This window comes from Pristiophorus japonicus, chromosome 2 (genome assembly GCF_044704955.1).
Source record: "Pristiophorus japonicus isolate sPriJap1 chromosome 2, sPriJap1.hap1, whole genome shotgun sequence".
Lineage (NCBI taxonomy): Eukaryota > Metazoa > Chordata > Chondrichthyes > Pristiophoridae > Pristiophorus > Pristiophorus japonicus.
The window spans coordinates 263,782,907-263,805,322 of record NC_091978.1 but is presented as its reverse complement, the minus strand read 5'-3'; the positions used below and the strand labels follow the sequence as shown (position 1 = coordinate 263,805,322).

The following is a 22,416-nucleotide window of genomic DNA, read 5'->3' as shown; positions in this document are numbered from 1 at the left end:
AGTTCCGAGTAGAGCGCTTGCTTTGGGAGTCTTGTGTCAGGCATGCGAGAAATGTGGCCTGCTCAGCGGAGCTGATCAAGTGTGGTCAGTGCTTCAATGCTGGGGATGTTAGCCTGGACGAGGACACTAATGTTGGTGCGTCTGTCCTCCCAGGGGATTTGTAGGATCTTGCGGAGACATCGTTGGTGGTATTTCGCCAGTGACTTGAGGTGTCTACTGTACGTGGTCCATGTCTCTGAGCCATACAGGAGGGCGGGTATTACTACAGCCCTGTAGACCATGAGCTTGGTGGCAGTTTTGAGAGTCTGGTCTTCAAACACTCTTTTCCTCAGGCGGCCAAAGGCCGCACTGGCGCACTGGAGCCAGTGTTGAATCTCGTCGGCAATGCCTGCTCTTGCTGATAAGAGGCTCCCGAGGAATGGGAAATGGTCCACGTTGCCCAGGACCGCGCCGTGGATCTTGATGACTGGGGAGGAGTGCTGTGCGGCGAGGAGAGGCTGGTGGAGGACCTTTGTCTTATGGATGTTTAGCGTAAGGCCTATACTTTCGTACGCCTCAGTAAAAACATCGACTTGCTTGAGTGGAACTAAACTACAGAACCAGTGGGAACCTGTTCAACCTTCGCTGTCTCCAGGCCAGGTCACTGACCATCCCAACCTGTTGTTGGGCTACAGTACGCGGACGACGCCTGCGTCTGCGCACATAGAGGCTGAACTCCAGGACATAGTCGACGTTTTTCACTGTTATAAAGTAGGGGGAAGTGGCAACCAATTTGCGCACAGCAAGGTACCACAAACACCAATATAATGGCCAGATAATCTGTTTTAGTGATGTTGGTTGAGAGATTAGTGTTGGGTAGGGTAGAGGATAACTCCTCTGCACTTCTTTGAATAGTGCCATGGGATCTATTACATCCACCTGAGAGGGCAGTTGGCCCCCGGTTTAAAGTCTCACCTGAAAAATGGCAGCTCTAAAAGTGCAGCATTTCCTCAGTACTGCATGGAAGTGTCAGGGTTATGTGCTCATGTCCAGAAGTCAGACTTGAAACCATGACATTCTAACTTGGAAGCAAGAAATTGAAGTAAGCTCGGGCACAAAATGCAAACACTAAAAAGAATGGTGGCTGTCATTTGGCGGCCCTGGCCTCCGATGTGGGTACTTTCCAGTGACTTGCTCCTATTTATCAGAACTGCTCTGCGCAATGTTTCGCCCTTCTGGGGGACAGCATGGAAGTCTGGTGAAGACATTTCTCAAATCAAAATGGAGTGGTGGAGGTTGAGTTGCAGACAGTGCACTAAAGGCAGGACTTTGAGTGATAAATGATTCCGACTAAGGCTGCACAGCCAAAACTTTCCACCTCTTTGCAGATGGCTCTGCATTTCCTGTTTTCACTTTGTGACATGGTGAGTGACAGGGGCCGCGTTGAAGGCGGGACTTCCTGCAGACGCCTTGCAACAGCACTCGGGAGAGTTTTACTTTCACTTCCTTGTTTTTTGTGCAACATTGAAAAAAAGAAAACCCGGAAACTCTCCGATGGTTGAAGCGTACGTGTGAGCGAGAAGGAGAAGGAGAAGGAGAAGGGTGTGTGCGTTTCATGTGAAATGGAGGCCAGCCTGACCTGTGCGGTTTGCCTGTCGGTGTTTGAGAATCCCACCACCCTGCCCGTCTGCTCGCACAATTTCTGTAAGAAATGCATCTTGGAGTGTGTCACCAAGTCTTTCTCCGGCCTGGGCTACGTCAGCAGCAACAATATCTGGCGGAGCAGCCAGCTGGAGTGCCCGCTCTGCAGAAAGAGCAACTTCATCGCCGAGGGAGCCGTCAACCTGCCCGGCAACACCACTTTGGCCGAAGTGGTGAAACTTTTCCGGGCGCAGCGCGGCGCGGGGCTGGAGGAGGAGGAGGAGGAGGGCGAGGAGAACGCGGCGGCGGCGGGCGCGAGGGCTCCGGGCCAGCGCGCGCTGTGCGAGCGCCACCCGCCCCGCATTCTGCTGCTCTTCTGCAAGATCTGCAAACAGGTGGCGTGCGGCCAGTGCGTGTCCGAGGATCATCGCGGCGTCTTTCACGCCGTCAACCTGGTTGACATGATCTACCAGGAAGAGAAGGTAAATGCACTCTCGGGAGAGATGCATCTGGGTGACCGCCCAGTTAGCCCACGGCTCAAAGGGACATAAAGGGGTTAATCCAGAAGGCCAGGTTGCCAAAACTGGGCTTCCATACCTTCGAGTATAGAAGATTAAGGGTTGATCTAATTGAGGTGCTTTAGATGGTTTAAATGAATTGATAGGATAGATGGAGATGAACTATTTCTTCTGGTGGGGATGTCCAGAACAAGGGGACATATTCTTAAAATTAGAGCTAGGCCAGTCAGAGAGGTGGTCAGGAAGCATTTCTTCACACAAAGGGTGGTTAAAATCTGGGACTCTTTCCACCTCCCCCCCCCCCACTCCCAAAAAAAGTTAAGGCCAGGTCAGTTGAAAATGTCAAAACTGAGATTAATAGATTTTTGTTATGCTAGGGTATTAAAGGATATGGAACCAAGGTGTGTAGATGGAGTTAAGATACCGATCAGCCATGATCTGATGAGCTCAAGGGACAGAATGGCCTACCCAAGTGATAACAGCCTGTGTGTTACATTATGGGAAAGATCATTTTTAAAAATAGCTAATAACTACAGTAAACATATAGCAGTGATGTTGCAGGTTGCTGTTTGATGTGTGCTAGTGAATGGAAAGGCAATTTCACAAAGTTTTCAGATTGTGACTAATTTAGTTGTCATAAGTAAACCATTAGAGTTGTGTTCTATATCTATGAAATGGAAATATTTGTCTGCGTCTTTTTCAGCTCGATTACTTCAACAACTTGAGAGAACTGAGGCAGCTGAATGACAGACTAAAGGTTGAAATCGCAGACACCCCATCAGATAACGAGGTAAGAAGTGCCAGTTGTTTGGTAAATGTGCTTCTTCAAAGTTTCACAGTCCAAGTATTAATTTCTGCAGCATTATTAGGCAGTCTGTACCAACCCAGTGCCCACCTCATCCATAATGCAAGGTACTAAAATCATTCTAAATTATTTAATAATTTACACATTTAGCTCCAAAATAAACAATATTTTTGTCTGTGTACCTTCTGCAACATGTTTAAATTTTTATATTTTTTTGTGTTTTTAACTGAACCCTTTTGCTGCATTTGAGCTTAGCATGAGGTTAACAAGAGGACGAGTTGCTCAGGGCCCGTGCTGACAGCTAGGAACTGACCCCTGCTGCACGTACATGTGTATGTATGCTGAGTGATGTCAGGTAAAGTATGGTGGCCTCCGCAGTCAAATAGACCATGAACACTAAGTTGCACATGAAGCTTGTGTAAGGTGCTGGAGGTAATGTGGACCATACTTCAACGTGATTTGATGCTTCAGGACATTTAGGATAATGGGGGCAAAATTGGCAGAGGCAATAATAATGATGTATGTATAATGAGATTCAGCAATGCAAGGCTAAGACAAAATTATATGGTGTTTCATATTTGAAAGTAATATTTTTGATGGGGTACTGTGGAACCATTCATTGAAGTTTCTAGTATTTGCCAAATGTATTACACATACTGTCTATTACAAATTAGAAATCAAATTGTTCTTCTGAAATAACTGGATACTTGTGAAATTTTTCAACTTTTACTCCATTATATAAAAGTTATGATCCATTGATGGGTACAGGCAGAAGTGCTGACATGTTGGTTCATGCTGTTTATTTAGCACATTCTGGATTACGAGAAAGAAGTTGTTGAAACTAAATTCAATGAGATTTTGGAGAAAGTGGAACTAAAAAGAAAGCAGTTGTTAGATGAGATTGAAAAGCAGAAATTGTGGAAGAAGACTGAACGAACAGCTAGACTGGAGGGAAAACGAACGCAGAAGGACACGGTTGAGAAGTATCTGAAGGAATGTGAGGGATTGGTGAACGAATGTAATCCTGTTAAATTTCTTAAGGTAAGTCGTCTTACTATCTCATTGTATTAATGGAATTGTAAATAATTAATTCTGAATAAATAAAACTGTTACTAAATGTGAAAACTTCATGGCAAATTAGCATTGCTCTCTTCTGTAGCTTTTTTTTTTGTTGAGCCTATCTAGACTCGGGCTGTATCCTTCACCACCAAAAATTTTTTATTAAAATTAAGTGGAATTTTTTAATTACTAAACAAAAAGGCGATCTGGCCCAGGTAGATTGGAATCAAAAATTGACAGGCAGAACAGTAATTGAACAATGGGAGGCCTTCAAAGAGATGATGATTCGGGTACAGAATAAAGGGCATCCAAACTGGAGCTCCCTGGATGATAAAAGATACAGGGAATAAAATGAGACAGAAAAAGGAAGCTTATGACAAATGTAAGGCAGAGAACTAATCAGCATATAGAAAGTGCAGAGGAGTTATAAGAAGGGCAAAGAGAGAGTATGAGAATAGATTAGCGGCTAAAGTAAGAGAACCCAAAAGACTTTTATAAATGTATAAATAGTAAAAGGGTAGTCAAAGGATAGGCCAATGAGGGTACAAAAAAGGGAAATAGTCTTGTGGAGGCAGAGGGCATGGATGAGGTGCTGAATGAGTACAGTACTTTGTATCTGTCTTCACTAGAGAAGAGGATGCTGCCAATGTAGCAGTAAAGGAGGAGGTAGCATTCATACTGAATAGGTTTAAAAATAAAGAGGAGCTACTTAAGGTTGGCTGTCCTCAAAGTAGAAAAGTCCCCCAGTCCAGATGGGATGCATCCTAGGCTGAAGGAAGTAAGGGTTGAAATTGCAGAGGCTCTGGCCACAATCTTCCAATCCCACTCTAAATGTGGTGAACGGTTGCTTTCCAGAGGGAAGTATACAGTGGTGTTCCCCAGGGGTCGTTATTGGAACTACTGCTCATTTTGATTATAATAATGATCTGGACTTGGGTTCACAGGGCATAATTTTAAAGTTTGCATTTGATACAAGACTTGGAAATGGAGTAAAAAATAAGGCGGATAGTAACGCACTTCAGCAGGACATAGACATACTAGTGAAATGGGCAGAAACATGACAGATGAAATTTCACGCAGAGAAGTGTGAAGTGATGCATTTTGGTAGGAAGAATGAGGAGAAGACAATAGAAATTAAATGATGCAATTTTAAAGGGGGTGCAGGAACAGCGAGACCTGCCGATGTATGTACTCAAATCTTTGAAGGTGGCAGGATAAGTTGAGACGTTTTTTTATTTTTATTTAAAAAAAAAAGCATATGGGATCCTTGACTTTATTAATAGAGGCATTGGGTACAAATGCAAGGAAGTTATGCTAAACCTTTATAAAAACATTGGTTAGGTAGGTCTCACTTGGGGTATTGTGTTCACTTCTGGGCACCATACTTCAGGAAGGATGTCAAGGCCTTCAAGAAGGTATAGGGGAGATTTACTAGAATGGTACCAGGGATGAGGGACTTCAGTTATGTGGAGAGACTGGAGAAGCTAGCATGTTCTCTATAGAGCAAAGGAGATTTGATAGAGGCATTCGAAATTATAAACAGTTTTGATAGAGTAAATAAGGAGAAACTGTTTCCACTGGCAGAAGGATTGGTAACCAGAGGACACAGATTTAAAATAATTGGCAAAAGAACCAGAGGTGACATGAGGAAACTTTTTTTTTAACACAGTGAGTTGTTGTGATCTGGAATGCACTGTCTGAAAGGGTGGTGGAAGCAGATTCAGTCATAACTTTCTAATGGGAAATTGGATAAATACTTGAAGGGAAAACATTTACAGGGCTATGGGGGAAAGAGCTGGGTAGCGAGACTTAATTGGATAGGCAGCAGGGTACAATCGGCCAAATGTCCTGTGCTATATCGTTCTACGATATGATCCATTGCATACATGTAGTCTGCGTGCTGGCACATGCAAAGATTTTAAACAGATTAACAGTTTTCCTTTGGATGAAAGGAAAAACCTGAGTGAAGCAGATTCTACAAAAGCTGATCGAAGCAATGTAATTGCCGGAAGTGGACAGGCTGTTGTGACTAGCATATTCTTTTTCTTCTGTTTATGAAACCATTTCACAATGAAGACTGAAGTTCCACAACCTCCAGCTCATGTTTACAGGGATAAGTTAAATGTTAAAATTAAAGGCGAAAGTAACTTTAGCACCGGGAGACTACTTCACCTCAGTAAATTAATTTTGATGTCTTTGCCCATAAAGTATTAAGCAAGGATAGCAAGCGTACAATGTATTCATTTTGAAAGCTTTGTTAATGGAAACTTTGAGGGAAAGTGACATTTATTTTTGCGTGCACATGATTTAGCTTGTGCAAAATTGTAACTGGATCTAATTGGTCTTATTGGAAGTTCTGTCACCGGTTTGGATTGCAAACTTCTGCAGGATTCTATTTGTGTGCTCTCTCTAACCAAGGAAAATGGTAATACATGAAAACTGCAATTGTAGCCATGTTTGCATTATGTAAGTGTGTCACATGTCTATGCTTAGTTTTCATTTCCACTTTGGGTGCAGTGTTCTTCTTTCACTCTAATAAGGCTTAGATCTGTAGCGAAGGTACATAAAATAGACCATAGTGCTGAAATGCTGCACCATAGGATCCCTTGTTGCCTGCATATAAATGGTTTCGTTCAGGGATGGATCTCTCTACTGTACAATAACAGATTCAAAGCCCAGTTTAAAAAATGAGTTTTCATTCAATTTGAAAAAACAAGCCTGAAGGCTCTGTGCCTCAATGCGAGGAGTATTCGGAATAAGGTGGACGAATTAACTGTGCAGACAGCAGTTAACGGATATGATGTAATTGGCATCACAGAGACATGGCTCCAGGGTGACCAAGGCTGGGAACTCAACATCCAGGGGTATTCAACATTTAGGAAGGATAGGCCGAGAGGCAAAGGAGGAATGGGTGGCGTTGCTGGTTAAAGAGGAAATTAATGCATTAGTAAGGAGGGACATTAGCCTGGATGATGTGGAATCGGTATGGGTGGAGCTGCGGAATTCCAAAAGGCAGAAAATGCTAGTGGGAGTTGTGTGCAGACCACCAAACAGTAGTAGTGAGGTTGGGGACAGCATCAAGCAAGAAATAAGGGATGTGTGCAATAAAGGTACAGCAGTTATCATGGGTGACTTTAATCTACATATTGATTGGGCAAACCAAACTGGTAGCAATACAGTGGAAGAGGATTTCCTGGAGTGTATTAGGGATGGTTTTCTCGACCAATATGTCCAACTAGAGAGCTGGCCATCCTAGACTGGGTGATGTGTAATGAGAAAGGACTAATTAGCAATCTTGTTGTGCGAGGCCCCTTGGGGAAGAGTGACCATAATATGGTAGAATTCTTTAAGATGGAGAGTGACACGGTTATTTCGGAAATTAGGGTCCTGAACTTAAGGAAAGGTAACCTCGACGGTATGAGGTGTGAATTGGCTAGAATAGACTGGCAAAGGATACTTAAAGGGTTGATGGTGGATAAGCAATGGCAAACATTTAAAGATCACATGGATGAACTTCAGCATTTGCACATCCCTGTCTGGAGTAAAAATAAAACGGGGAAGGTGACTCAACCATGGCTAACAAGGGAAATTAAGGATAGTGTTAAAGCCAAGGAAGAGGCATATAAATTGGCTAGAAAAAGCAACAAACCTGAGGACTGGGAGAAATTTAGAATTCAACAGAGGAAGACTAAGGGTTTAATTAAGAGGGGGAAAATAGAGTACAAGAGGAAGCTTGCAGGGAACATAAAAACTGACTGCAAAAGCTTCTATAAATATGTGAAGAGAAAAAGATTAGTGAAGACAAGCGTAGGTCCCTTGCAGTCGGATTCAGGTGAATTTATAATGGGGAACAAAGAAATGGCAGACCAATTGAACCAATACTTCGGTCTGTCTTCACAAAGGAAGACACAAATAACCGTCCGAACGTACTAGGGGACAGTGGGTCTAGAGAGAAGGAGGAACTGAAGGATATCCTTATTAGGCGGCAAATTGATGGGATTGAAGGCCGATAAATCCCCGGAGCCTTATAATCTGCATCCCAGAGTACATAAGGAAGTGGCCCTAGAAATAGTGGATGCATTGGTGATCATTTTCCAACAGTCTTATTGACTCTGGATCAGTTCCTATTGCCTGGAGGGTAGCTAATGTAACACCACTTTTTAAAAAAGGAGGGAGAGAGAAAACGGGTAATTATAGACTGGTTAGCCTGACATCAGTAGTGGGGAAAATGTTGGAATCAATCATTATGAAAAAGCAGCGCATTTGGAAAGCAGTGACAGGATCGGACCAAGTCAGCATGGATTTATGAAAGGGAAATCATGCTTTATGAATCTTCTGAAATTTTTTGAGAATGTAACTAGCAGAGTGGACAAGGGAGAACCAGTGGATGTGGTGTATTTGGACTTTCAAAAGGCTTTTGACAAGGTCCAGCACAAGAGAATGGTGTGCAAAATCAAAGCGCGTGGTATTGGGGGAATGTACTGATGTGGATAGAGAACTGGTTGGCAGACAGGAAGCAGAGAGTCGGGATAAACGGGTCCTTTTCAGAATGGCAGACAGTGACTAGTGAAGTGCCGCAGGGCTCAATGCTGGGACCCCAGCTCTTTACAATATACATTAACGATTTTGATGAAGGAATTGAGTGTAATATCTCCAAGTTTGCAGATGACACTAAACTAGGTGGCGGATGCTGAGAGGCTGCAAGGTGACTTGGACAGTTTAGGTGAGTGGGCAAATGCATGGCTGATGCAATATAATGTGGATAAATGTGAGGTTATCCATTTTGGGGGCAAAAACACAAAGGCAGAATATTATCTGAATGGTGGCAGATTAGGAAAAGGGGAGGTGCAACGAGACCTGGGTGTCATGGTTCATCGGTCACTGAATGTGGGCATGCAGGTACAGCAGGCGGTGAAGAAGGCAAATGGTATGTTGGCCTTCATAGCTAGGGGATTTGAGTGTAGGAGCAAGGAGGTCTTACTGCAGTTGTACAGGGCCTTAGTGAGGCCTCACCTGGAATATTGTGTTCAGTTTTGGTCTCTTAATCTGAGGAAGGACATTCTTGCTATTGAGGGAGTGCAGCGAAGGTTCACCAGACTGATTCCAGGGATGGCTGGACTGTCATATATGAGGAGAGACTGGATCAACTGGGCCTTTATTGACTGAAGTTTAGAAGGATGAGAGGAGATCTCATAGAAACGTGTAAGATTCTGACGGGACTGGACAGGTTAGATGCAGGAAGAATGTTCCCGATGTTGGGGAAGTCCAGAACCAGGGGACATAGTCTTAGGATAAGGGGTAGGACATTTAGGACTGAGATGAGGAGAAACTTCTTCACTCAGTGTTGTTAACCTACGGAATTCCCTGCTGCAGAGAGTTGTTGATGCCAGTTCATTGGATATATTCAAGAGGGAGTTAGATATGGCTCTTATGGCTAAGGGGATCAAGGGGTATGGAGAGAAAGCAGGAAAGGGGTACTGAGGGAATAATCAGCCATAATCTTATTGAATGGCAGTGCAGGCTCGAAGGGCCGAATGGCCAACTCCTGCACCTATTTTCTATGTTGAATGGAATGTTTATAGTCCTAATAAATTCACACAACTTTTTGTCCCACCAAATGAAATTGATTTGGATTTAGAAATTGTGCTGTGACTCTTGTTAGCTGGGAGATTTGAATGTACAGTACTTGCAGTAATTCTGAGAATCTTCCTTTTTACATCAGCAACAGAAACCAGTTGTGAGAAAGAAATACAAAGCTATAGAAATTGTTAGAGAATACATTTGTTTCCTAAATGTGCAAGAATCTCAGTACCTGCTCTCTGTGGTTGAGGAGTGGGTGCATGCTGAGATTTATTTCTGGCACTCCAGTTCCTCAATCTGCTTAATAAACCTGTATTTGCTGTATTTTTTGCATGCACCCATCCATTTTCCATCCACCAATAGACATTTTTTGAAAAGATATTAGCGCATTTTTAACAACATGCGTTTTTATAGCACCTTTAATGTAGAAAAATGTTCCACGGCACTTCACAGCGGCATAATCAAAAAATGGATGCTGAACCAAAGGAAGAGATATTAGGAGAGGTGAACAAAAACTTGATCAAAGTAGTAGATTTTAAGGAGTGTCTTAAAGTACAGGAGGGTGGTGGAGAGGCAGAGAGATTTCGAGGGGTAATTCCAGAGCTGGAGTTTTGGTAGCTGAAGGCATGGTTGCTAATTGTGGGACATTGAGTGTATGATATACACAAAAGGCCAGAATCAGAGGAAAAGAGTGTTCAGTGGTGGAGTTGTAGTGCTGGAGGAGGATTACAGAGATAGGGAGAAGTGAGGCTATGAAAGGATTTAAACACAAGAATGAGAATTTTCAATTTGAGGCAGTGGGGGACTGGATGCCAATGTAGGTCAGCACATTGCTGGGTGATGGGTGAGTGGGACTTGGTGCAGGATAGGATGCGGGCAGCAGAGATCTGGATGAGCTGAAGTTTACAATGGGTGAAGATGGGAGGCTATCCAGGAGAGCATTTGACTAGTCAAGTCTGAAGGTTACAAAGGCATGAGGGTTTCAGCATGCGTTGGGTATGGGGCAAAGACGAAGGTGCAAATAGGTTGTCTTTTTGTAAAGGAGAGGCTATGGGGGTGGGAAGCTCAGCTTGGAGTCGAATAGGATGTAGAGGTTGCAAACAATCTGGTTCAACCTGAGACAGTGGCCAGGGAAAGGTATGAAATTTGTGCCAATGGTACAGGTATGGTGTTTGTGGTGGGGGCCAAAGACAAAGGTTTCTGAATGTTTAATGAGGAAATTGTGGCTCATCCAAGAATGGATGTCTGATTAGCAGTCTAACAGCTCAGACAGTGGAGAGATCAAGAGAGTTGATTGAGCAGTAGAGCTGGGTGTAGTCAGCGTCCATGTGGAAGCTCACCCCCTGTTTGCAGATGATGTCACCAAGGGGCAGCATGTGGATAAGGACACAGATGTGAATGTAAACTATAGATCGATTCGTCCTGCGTTGTTTAGTGGAGAATAATTATTATGAATAAAGTTGCAGAATACCTACTTGGAAATAACTTTAGTTGCAGCCAACATGGTTTCAGAAGGGTCAGATTGGAAAGCCCAATGATTTCCAGAAAGCCTTGAATAAAGTTCCATACTACATGAGCTGAAGAGGATGGGTCTGCTAGGTCAAACTTGGTGGTGAATAAAGAATTGGCTGAAGTTGAGGAAGCGGATGGTATTGGTTGGGGAAGTGATGCCAGCTTGGAGAGATGTACTGAGTGGAGTGCCTGAGGAATTGGTGTTGGAGTCTCTATTGTCTCTAATCTGAGTTACCCGGATTCAGGAATGCAATGAAAGTTGTCCACATTTACAGATGATACTAAAAATGGGGGAGGGGTGTCATAGAGTTTGATGAAACTGCCAAGGAATTACAGAAGGAACCACATAGTATTTGTAAGTGGACAGAACTGTGGCAGATGAAACTCCATACTGATAAGTGCAAGGTCATACACATTGAAAGGCAATTTTGGGGACAGAATGAGTGGTGTTGAATTAGCTATGAGAGGGGTGCTGAAAGAGATTTGAGTGTAGTAGTAGACTTGACTGATTATGTTCACTTATTGCAGAACACCAACTAACAAAGCAAAAAGAATAATGAGATCAGCAGAACTGAAGACTGAGGCTGTAGTGCTGAGTTGTACAGTACTCTGGTCAGGTTGTATCTTGAATACTGTGTTCTGTTTTCATCATTGAAGCTCCAGGGAAATATGTAAACACTGGAAGCAATGTAGAGAAGGACTACAAGGCTGATCTCTGGTGTCCGTGGACGCAGTTATGAAGAAAGGATCTTTTATAAAAGGGTTTAAATGGAATAGAAATGGTTATGCCTGAGAATTATTTCAATTTAAATCACGACTGCAGGACAGTTGGTTAGACTACAACATAATACTGCATTTACAAAGTATTTACAGGGCAGAAACAGTCCATTTAACCCAACAGGCCCATTTAGTTCTGGTCGTCAAGAAACAAGTGCTGAAAACTGTGTGGACAAGGGCCACAAGGCTGACCCCCAGTGTCAGGAGTTTGCGCAATGAGGATGGACTGGAGAAATTTGGGCTTTCCAGCATGGAACGGAGGTGACCTTGTCGAGGTATACAAGATTGTTAATCGTATAGAAAAAGTTAACCTGGATTGCTACTTAAATGAGACTGCAGAAGGAGAACTAGGGTACACAGGCTCAACATAGTAAATGGTAAAATTTAGGACTAATATCAGATGATGATGATACTTCACACAAAGAATGATCAACATGTGGCATACACTTTGAGAGAATTTGTGGAGGCGAAAACTCAATCTAAGAAACAATTGGATACTACATGGGGGGGGTGGGGGCGGGGCCGGGGGTTGGGATCTCTTGTGATGGATGGATTAAGATGGACAGAATAGCCTTCCTCCTCCTTTAATGATCTTGTGACAAGGGGGCATAGGTACAAAATGATATGCGGTAAGTTCAGGACTGATGTCAAGAAGCACTTTAAACATTTATTAATCAGGTAGTGGTGTCAAAAACTTAAGACGCATGTTTATGTGGAGGTATGTTTCTTTCTTTCATGATTTTTACCACTGAAATGTATTAATCTATAATCAAAGCTAACTATAGGCTACACAGTATGACTGTAGGGCACTGAATCACATGGAGCTTTATAAATACATTAGAAATGACTAGCCTTGTGCAATTTTATTAACACTTTGTTTTATTAATTTTTCCTCCGTCCCTGATTACATTGTTTAATTTACACCAGCTGACCTAGAAATACAGACACTTATCCAAACTCGAGTGTCTGGATCCAGGCAGGAGTACTCCCTACAACATATAGGCGTACAGTACAGCTCCTGACGAGTTGAAGGTTTGCTGGTATTAGGTGTAAACTATAACATCTATTATACCATTATTTCTAATGCAGTGATTGTTTCATTTACAGGTGGCTTGTGACTTAAATGAAAGGTAACGTTTTTTAAAATTACACTCCGTTTGGTTTCTATATCAATTGCCTTTTTGTTACCACTTTCTTTTAACATTAAGAACATTTTAATTTCAGATCTGTAACCTCCTCCAGTCCTAATCTGCGTTCTTTTAATTCTGGCCTCTTGTGCATACTGGACTTCCATTGGCGGTAATGCCTTCAGCTGTATAGGTCCTTGGCTCTGAACTTCCCTCCCTAAGCCTCTCCACCTCATTCTCCTTTAAGAAACTCCTTAAAACCTACCTCAACTATCCTAATATCTCCTTCTTTGGCTCAGTATCAATGTTTTTTGTTTGATTGGGAAACGCCTTGGAACATTTTACTGCATCAGAGACACTATATAAATGCAACTTGTTGCTATAATATTTGTGTTAGTCTTCAAATACTTAAGTGCTACCAGTTCATCATAGAGTGACAACTGAGTGATTTTATAAAGAATGTGTGCAATATTCTAAAAATTCAAATCTAAACCATCAATACACCAATAAAATTATTTTTAAAAATATTGTAGCATGTTAATAGAAACTTAGTGTTGTATTAATATAGTTGTTACGTCAATATTTCATACTTAATGGTATAAAATTCAAATGGAAACTCACTCCTGTCCAACTTCCAAAAGACAGCGTCTACCTAAAGGAAAGCCATGCTATTATTGCATAAATATTTTTATTAAAATAAATATATACAAAGCAATAGAAATAATGTACTACAGGTTGAACCTCCCTTGGGATCTGGCCTGTTCTGGATAAGGGATTTTTCTGGACGAGAGGTGGTCATGTTAAATTGGATGGTACAGGTACTGAGCAAAGGGATATCGGGGCTGGCTTGCTTGGGGCTGGGAGTACGGCAGAGATATCATGGAGGGTGGGTGTTAGATCTCTTAATTCTCAATGAAATACGAACTCCGATTGTAGTTTTAATGTAACTTTATTCTGGCAGCAGCAACAAGCTTCTGGCTTTAAGCCAGGCCTTTGTCCTTCTGAGACCACATGCCAAAATGGCTGAACTTATACCTGGTTCAATTTACAGAAAATAACTCGCCTTCTTTGACCTTATTGGCTCAATTGATAGTCTTTTAACCTTTAATTGGCTCGCTACCCAAGGTCTTAAAATGTCAAGTTGATTGATGATTTAATGCAATATGGTCTGTGTTTTTTCACAAAACTGCAGCCGGGCTGCAGAGCTTGAATTCTCTATCAATCCCCCCTTTGATTCTTTCACAAACTGAATCATAAAACATCAGGTATCACTGGTTAAACATTCTACAAAATAATTTCATACATGTTAATAGAGTTTCCTTCTAAAATTTGTTGATGTGTTTCGCCACATGTCCGGACTAGTAACTTCCACACAAATTTACACCAACTCGAGTTCCATCGTGGCCACAATGGAAGTCTGGTTTTAGTAGGTTAATTAACCTTATTCCAATTTAATCCAAATCAATATCTTAATTCAGCCAGTAAACAACCTTCCCTTAAACATAACATACCCCTGTGTCACGTACAGACAGTCTGCTGGGACCTGCAAGGTGTCTCACATGCGGGACAGCAGCTACAGCCGCCTGGTTGCAACAACATTTAATCAACATAAACAAACAATATAAAAGTAAAATAATTACAATGACTAGAATTAAACCTTCCACCAATTAAGTTCCTATTGAGCCTAGCCATTCAGTGGCTCCGCTCCACAAAGTGAATGATGGGGGTTGCTTAAGTTTTTCTACCTCCTTTTGGGTATGCTCTGCTAAGTGGGTAATTTCTTCGGAGTTATTTGGGATATATGTGCAACACTCAGTTCCGAGTAGGGCGCAAGTACCTCCCTTTTCAGAATTCTGGGAGCAGTTACTATAATTCCCTTGCTACCCTACTATTTCCCTTTGGTGCAGAGGGTCGGCTAGTAAGAAGTAGGCAAATGCCTAGAATACCTACAATCAGTAATAAAGTAAATTTATACATTTTGGCAAAAAGTAATTGTCTTTATTAGATTTCAGCTTCAGTTACGGGTGCTCGTTTAACGTGTGAAGCGTGGATCCAGGCTTTCTTTCCTTGGACTTTAACGGCTGCCTGAGTGGTCAGTAACACTTGATAAGGTCCCTCCCACTTGGCACCCAAAGGTTCTTTATGCAAATTTTTCACATACACCCAGACTCCCAGGATGATGTCATGTCCTCCTTCGGGTGGATTATCCCAAGCTGCCGATACCTGTTGGGAAACAGAACTAATAGCATTGGTTAGGATCTGATAGTATGATAACAAAGTGTCACTCATTAAGTGAACATCAGCTTTCCTTAAATCGATAGTTCCTGGCAGCGACATGGGTCTTCCTGTTATAATTTCAAATGGGCTTCGACCTGTAGTTCTGTTCGGCGTTGCCCTAATGCTACATAGCACTATTGGTAGTGCCTGGGGCCATGGTGTTCCTTCTTGGTGATATTTGGCAAGCCGTTGTTTCAGAGTTCGATTCATTCGCTCTACTTGTCCTGATGATTGTGGGTGATAAGGACAGTGTAAATCCCACGTAATATTCAGTAACCTACAGACTTCTTGGCAGACAGCACCTGTGAAGTGTGTTCCCTGATCTGAGTCAATGTGACTCGGGACTCCCCATCGGGGAATGTAATCCTTACGCAAGACCTTTGCAGTGTGATTGGCTGTGGCTCTTTTAGTTGGGACAGCTTCTACCCATCTAGAGAATCTGTCGACCATGACAAGAATTATAGTGTATCCTTGGCATGAAGGAAGAGATGTATAATCAACCTGCAGATGCTGGAATGGTCCGACAGGGGCATGGGGCCTCAGTTGGGGCATTACCGTGATGGGTCCAGAATTATTTTTCTGGCAGACCACACAGCGATCCACTACCAGCTGGGCGTGCTTTTTAAATCCCGACCCCACCAGCTTTTCTGGAACCGTGCCTTCATCTGTTGTGAGGCCAAGTGTCCCCACGAGTGGATCTGTTGGGCTAAAGAAAGGCATAAGCGCTTGTGGCACGATTGGCTTGTCGGTAACTCTTTGTCTCCAGACACCATCTTCACATAGCTTAATTCCTGCCTCAATCCATGTCCATTTTTCCTCTCTGGAGCACTCGCCTTGCATTGTTTGAAGGTCTCGTGTCAGAGCCCTGAGTGCTTTCCATCTGCACATCTGTGTTGGTTCTTCTGGGGAACGCCCTGTGAGGCGGCATCTTTAGCTGTCTGGTTGGCTAGGGCATTTCCCTGTGCTTCCGTGGTATTTTCCTTGGTATAGGCCTTACACTTCAGGATGGACACTTCCTGAGGTAACTGTATGGCCTCTAGTAAGTCTCGGACTTCTTTTCCATTTCGGATAGGTGTACCAGCAGCAGTGAGGAATCCTCTTTTCCGTCACACCAGACCAAAGTCGTGAGCGACTCCAAAAGCATAACGCGAATCTGTGTAGACATTAGCTGTCTGTCCTTCTGTTGTTCGACATGCTTCTGACAGGGCCCGTAACGCAGCCTGTTGTGCTGACGTTCCTCAGGGTAAACATCCTTTTGCCACTACCTCATATAAGGTTGTAACTGCCCATCCTGCTTTTCTGGTACCATTGTCAACAAAGGAGGAACCATCTGTAAACAGGATGAGGTCTGGGTTGTGCAGAGGCTCCTCTGCTGCTAAGGCTGCGTCTTCTGTTTCTTTTAAAATCTCCACGCAGTCATGCTCTTCACATTCTCCCCCCTGTTGCTCCCTCGATTCTGACATCGGGAGCATAGTTGCGGGATTAACCGGGCTGGCCCGGACGATATGGAGATTAGGATCTTCCAAAACTGCTGTTCAGCGAGTCCATCTAGCTGCCGTCACCTGAGACATTCTATTCATAAACAGCAAAGCATATACGGTGTGGGGACACTTGACAATCAGCTTTTGGTCGAATGACCCGCTTGATATGTAGCTTCCATGGCCCTTGGGCAACTTCCCCATCCGAGGGCTACAGCATCCAGTTTTGCCGAATAATAGCCAATAGGTCATTGCCGATCCCCATGTTCTTGTGTCAGTATAGCTATCATGTATCCTTCTTTCTCATGGACAAACAGGGTAAATGGCTTACCACTGTCAGGGATTCCAAGAGCCGGTGCCGAACACAAAGCCTTTTTCAAACTCAGGAAGGTCTCTTGCTGTTCCTTAGTGAGTGTGATGGCTTCTTCAGAGGCATGTTTCCCCTTTAAGATATCATTCAGTGGCTGAGCAAGCTGTGTGAAGGAGTCAATCCAATTTCTGTTAAAGTTACACAATCCCAAAAAAGACCTTATTTCCTGAATAGTGGTGGGTTTTTTAGCAGCCCGAATGGCTGCAGTTCTATCCTGGGTAAGTTCTCTCTTTCCTTGTGAAATCTTTTGTCCCAGATATACAACCTCTTCTTGGGATATTTGTGCTTTGTCGATGCTGGCTTTATGTCCTTTCAGCCAAAGGTGGTCCAGCAAAGCTTGTAAATCTTGTTCATGCTGTTCTTCCGTGTTTGAAGCTAGCAGAATATCTCTACATATTGGATGACAGGGGAGGTAATTCTCACAAATGGCTTTGTAAAGCCATGTGGAATACCGTAGGGCTGTTGTGGAAACCCTGTGGTAACCGGGTCCAAGTATACTGTTGTCCTTGGACCGTGAAAGCAAACCACTGTCGAACCTCTGGCACCGACCAAAATCTGTTGGCCATATCTATAACCGAGAAATATTTATGTTCCGGTTTGAGGGCATTAAAAATGGTGGAGGGATCTGCGACCAAAGGAGCTTTTTGATCAATACACTGGTTAGCTTTCCTATAATTGACAGTCAAACGCCAACTCTCATTAGATTTCTGTACCGGCCACACGGGGCTATTGGAGGAGCTATGCGTTTTAATAAGCACCCCTTGTTTCTCCAATTGCTGAATAACCGGTAAGCTTCCCGCGATGGCAGTTGGACTGATGGGATACTGTTTAGTGCATGGAGGCTTGGTCCTGGTAAATGCCGCAGGCTCCATCTGGAGTAGGCCACAATCGTTCTTATCTTTAGCCCATATCGGGTGTTCCTTCAATTCTTCTTTCTTCAAAGTTCTAATTGACCATGTCACCCAACCATCCTCGAAATGCAACGGTGAATCTACTTGGATTCGAATGTTCATTCCCAAAAGGGGTTGATCTACTGGGCCTATCCAGACTGGCGTGATTAGTTCATGTGGACCCAGCCCTATAAGTACTGGCGTTGTCCTTTTAATTTCCATTTTATGGCCCCCAACTCCACAGGCTGTACGTGCCCTACCATCCAACGGCAAAAAGTCTCCATATTGTAGGGGTAAGCATGTTAATTCCGCCCCTGTGTCTAAAAGACAGTCCACATCCTTATCACCCACCCTCACAGTTATATATAGCCCATCTCCCCTTTGTTGTATTAGTGCGAGGAGGGGGGCCAGGTTGGGCTCTAATCGTTTTTTGCTATCCCAAGTAACTCCTTCTGTTGTTGTATTGTCAGTCGCTTAAATGCTTCTATGAAGTCGGTATCTTGTGACAAGCCTGATTTGTTGGCTGAATTGTATCCCTGGCTGCGTCCTCTTCCCCAGCCACGACCTTTCTGTTTTGCCCTGCACTTCTTTCCCACAATAATGACATTTTCCGGGTAATTTTCCGAATAACTGTTTATCGGAATCCTGGGATTTCCATCCCACAGCCTGCAGGGCTCGGACTTTAGCTCCCATATCCCGATCTAATTGGTTACATCGATCCACCAATGCTGCAAAGGTAGTTCCTCTACCTTCCCAGTCCGGTAACACTACCTTAAGCATTTTGGACAGTTCTGGCTTTAGACTTGCCACGAAAGCTGCTTTCAGGGGTCCAAACACTTGTTCATCCATTTCCTAATCCATATTATTCATACCCGAATGTTCTAGCCATGTGCATCTAAACCGCTCGACATACTCCAGGACCTCCTCTGTTCCTTTCTGTTGGCAGGCTGCAATTTTTCCCCAGTCTGTCTTAGCTGGACTGAAGGCTTGCAGCCAGTGTTTAATCGCCTCCCATCCTGTGTTTAATTCTTGCTCATCCTGCCCCAAAGCTTCTTCTACCTTGTCGTGCAATTTTCTTCCTTGTGTTTTTGGCACCATTATGGTCAAAATTTGCACTCCGTCCCAGGGATGAAGTTGATATATATTTCTTAAGCGGTCCAGTTGATCCCACATTTTCACTTCCCCTTTCTTTGGCTTGGGCAATTCCTTGGACCATTTATCAATTTTCTCTGGGACTGCCGGATCATGAAATAAGTATTCTGCACACACCCTTTTCATTGTTTTTTTTTGGTTCCGCCCTCATCCGCAGTCTCTTCTGATTTGACTACAACTCGTCTTTTTTTAAACTGGGCAAAGTGCACCCCTAATTCTTCATCCTCCGACCCTGTATCGTCGGAGGATTCAGAATCTGTATCTATTCCTCGGTCATGTCTTCGGGTTTGCGCTTTTAATTTATCCAAACATGGGTACCCTGGGAATTGACCGATACATTTTCCTTTTCCTATTACTATTGCCTAATGATTTTTTCCATTCTTTAATTTCACCTTTAAGATCTTTAACTTCCGCTTCCGACTTTTCAAGTTCAAATCTTTTCTGTCGCAGCTGTGCGCAAACAGCTTGCAATTGGTCCTTTGTACTGGTCAGTTCTCGATCATGTTGGGAACGCATTATAATTTCATTCCGCTTTCGGATCTGTCCCATAATGGCTAAGGACCATCTAGTTCTCTCTTTATTTTTCATACGGGTCATTTTTCCCCAGACCTTTTTAATCTCGTCCAAGGACCATTGTCCTTTGGAGGTTCCGTACTTTTGTTCGATCTTAATACAGGTTTTAGATAAGTTGAATTGTTGCTCTATGTATTCTTTCAACTGTTGGAGTATTTCATCTATCGAAACCTCAGGTGGTGCCCGCCCGCCTTTAACAGTTGTAGGCAATTCTTTGCTCTTATCTCCTGCTGCCATAATACTGATTTCTTTACTGGGGTCTCGAGTCGTAAGCTTTCCAGCCGATCAGTGGGTCGGTGATTAATTAACTAACACACCGCCGAAGTTAGACGTCTATGGGACCTCGAGCCGACTACCAACCGGAGGGTTCGCAAACCGGAGGCTTTCGGAATCACGTAGAAGGAGAGGCGAATTTAGACTTTTGACCGAGGACTTTTATAAAGAGGAGTCCTTACCTCAGTATATAGGTCCGAAGTCCAAAATTCAGTTTCTTTCCTCAGCGATGGTGTTCGTGACGCCAAAATTGTTAGATCTCTTAATTCCCAATGAAATACGAACTCCGATTATAGTTTTAATGTAACTTTATTCTGGCAGCAGCAACAAGCTCTTGGCTTTAAGCCAGGCCCTTGTCCTTTTGAGACCACATGGCCAAAATGGCTGTACTTGTACCTGGTTCAATTTACAGAAAAGAACTCGCCTTCTTTGACCTTATTGGCTCAATTGATAGTCTTTTAACCTTTAATTGGCTCGCTACCCAAGTTCCTAAAATATCAAGTTGATTGATGACTTAATGCAATGTGGTCTGTGTTTTTTCACAAAACTGCAGCCGGGCTGCAGAACTTGAATTCTCTATCAGTGGGGATCGCGAGCTCAGACCAGCGATTACGGGAGTTGGCAGCGAGGAAGGACTTCAATTTATTCATGTCGGAGTTTTGCGCATGCGTCACCCGATGGCCGGGAGTGGTTCTGGATGAGGGGCAGTTCTAGATAAGGGAGGTTCAACCTGTAATGAGTTAAGAAATATAAAATGCAGGATTCTTAAAGCACTGTGTTTGATTCAGATCAACAAAAATCCAATGATCTTGCAGACCCTGTGGGATCCCCTTGAAACTCCCTTTCCAAACCTGTGAGATCAATTTGCCTTTTTTATTTTACTGCATTGCATCCTTACTACACAATGTAATTCATAGAATTATGGAAATTTACAGCACGGAAGGAGTCCTTTTGGGACCATCGTGTCCGCGCCGGCCGACCTAGAGCTATCCAGCTTAATCTCACTTTCCAGCTCTTGGTCCGTAGCCCTGTCGGTTACGGCACTTTAAGTGCACATTCCAAGTATCTTTTAAATGTGGTGAGGCTTTCTGCCTCTACCACCCTTTCAGGCAATGAGTTCTAGACTCCCACCACACTCTGGGTGAAGAAATTTCCTCTCGTATCTCCTCTAAACCTCCCCCCAATTACTTTAAATCTATGCCCCCTGGTTGTTGATCCCTCTGCCAAGGGAAACAGGCCATTCCTATCCACTCTATCCACGCCCCTCAGAATTTTATACACCTCAATCAGGTCTCCCCTTCGCCATCTCTGTTCCAAAGAAAACAGACCAAGCATCTCCAATCTTTCCTCATAACCAAAATTCTCCAGTCCAGGCAATATTCTTGTAAATCTCCTCTGCACCCTTTACAGTGGAATCAGATATTTCCTGTAATGTGGTGACCAGAACTGCACACAGTACTCCAGCTGTGACCTAACCAGGGTTTTACACAGTTCAGGCATAACCTCCTTGCTCTTGTATTCCATGCCTCAACTTATAAAGGCAAGTATTCCATATGCCGCCTTAACCACCTTATCTACCTGGCCTGCTACCTTCAGGGATCTGTGGACCTGCACTCCAAGGTCCCTTTTTCCACTGCACTTTTCAGTGTCCTACCATTTAATGTGTATTCCCTTGCTTTGTTAGACTTCACACTTATCAGGATTTAATTCCATTTGCCACTGTTCTGCCCACCTGACCAGTACATTGATATCTTCCTGCAGTCCAGTTTTTTTCTTCATTATGAACCACACAACCTATTTTAGTGTCATCTGCAAACCTCTTAATAATACCCACAACATTTAAGTCCAAGTCATTTATATACACCACAAAAAGCAAGGGACCCAGCACTGAGCCCTGCAGAACCCCACTGTATACAGCCTTCCAGTCACAAAAAACACCCATTAACCATTATCCTTTGCTTCCTGCCTCTGAGCCAACTTTGCCCTGGATCCCATGGGCTATTACTTTCGTGACCAGTCTGCCATGTGGGACCTTATCAAAAGTTTTGCTAAAATCCATATACACTACACTACATCTATACACTACATCATATGCACTACCCCCATTGACCCTCCTGGTTACCTCCTCAAAAAATTCAATCAAGTTAGTTAGACACGACCTTCCCTTGACAAATCCATGCTGACTGTCCTTGATTAATCCATGTCTTTCCAAATGAAGGTTTTTCCTGTCCCTCAGGATTTTTTCCAATAATTTTCCCACCACTGGAGTTGGGCTGACTGGCCTGTAATTACTCGGTCTATCCTTTTCTCCCTTTTTAAACAAAAGGTACAACATTTCCAGCCCTCTGGCACCGCACCTGTAGCCAGAGAGGATTGGAAAATGATGGTCAGAGCCTCTGCTATTT

General features: G+C 43.3%; 1 protein-coding gene across 2 annotated transcripts in view; it reads left to right on the top strand.

The window, feature by feature from the left end:
- The first annotated feature begins 1,453 nt into the window (after positions 1-1,453).
- Positions 1,454-22,416, top strand: part of LOC139245829 (serine-rich adhesin for platelets-like) — a 63,314-nt gene continuing 42,351 nt past the window's right edge. For both annotated transcript variants that reach the window (XM_070871331.1, XM_070871330.1), the window contains exons 1-4: positions 1,454-2,102; positions 2,842-2,928; positions 3,751-3,984; positions 12,979-13,001. In XM_070871331.1, coding sequence (XP_070727432.1) covers positions 1,602-2,102; positions 2,842-2,928; positions 3,751-3,984; positions 12,979-13,001 — 845 coding nt within the window. In that variant the 5' untranslated portion in view covers positions 1,454-1,601. The remainder of the gene's footprint in view (positions 2,103-2,841; positions 2,929-3,750; positions 3,985-12,978; positions 13,002-22,416) is intronic.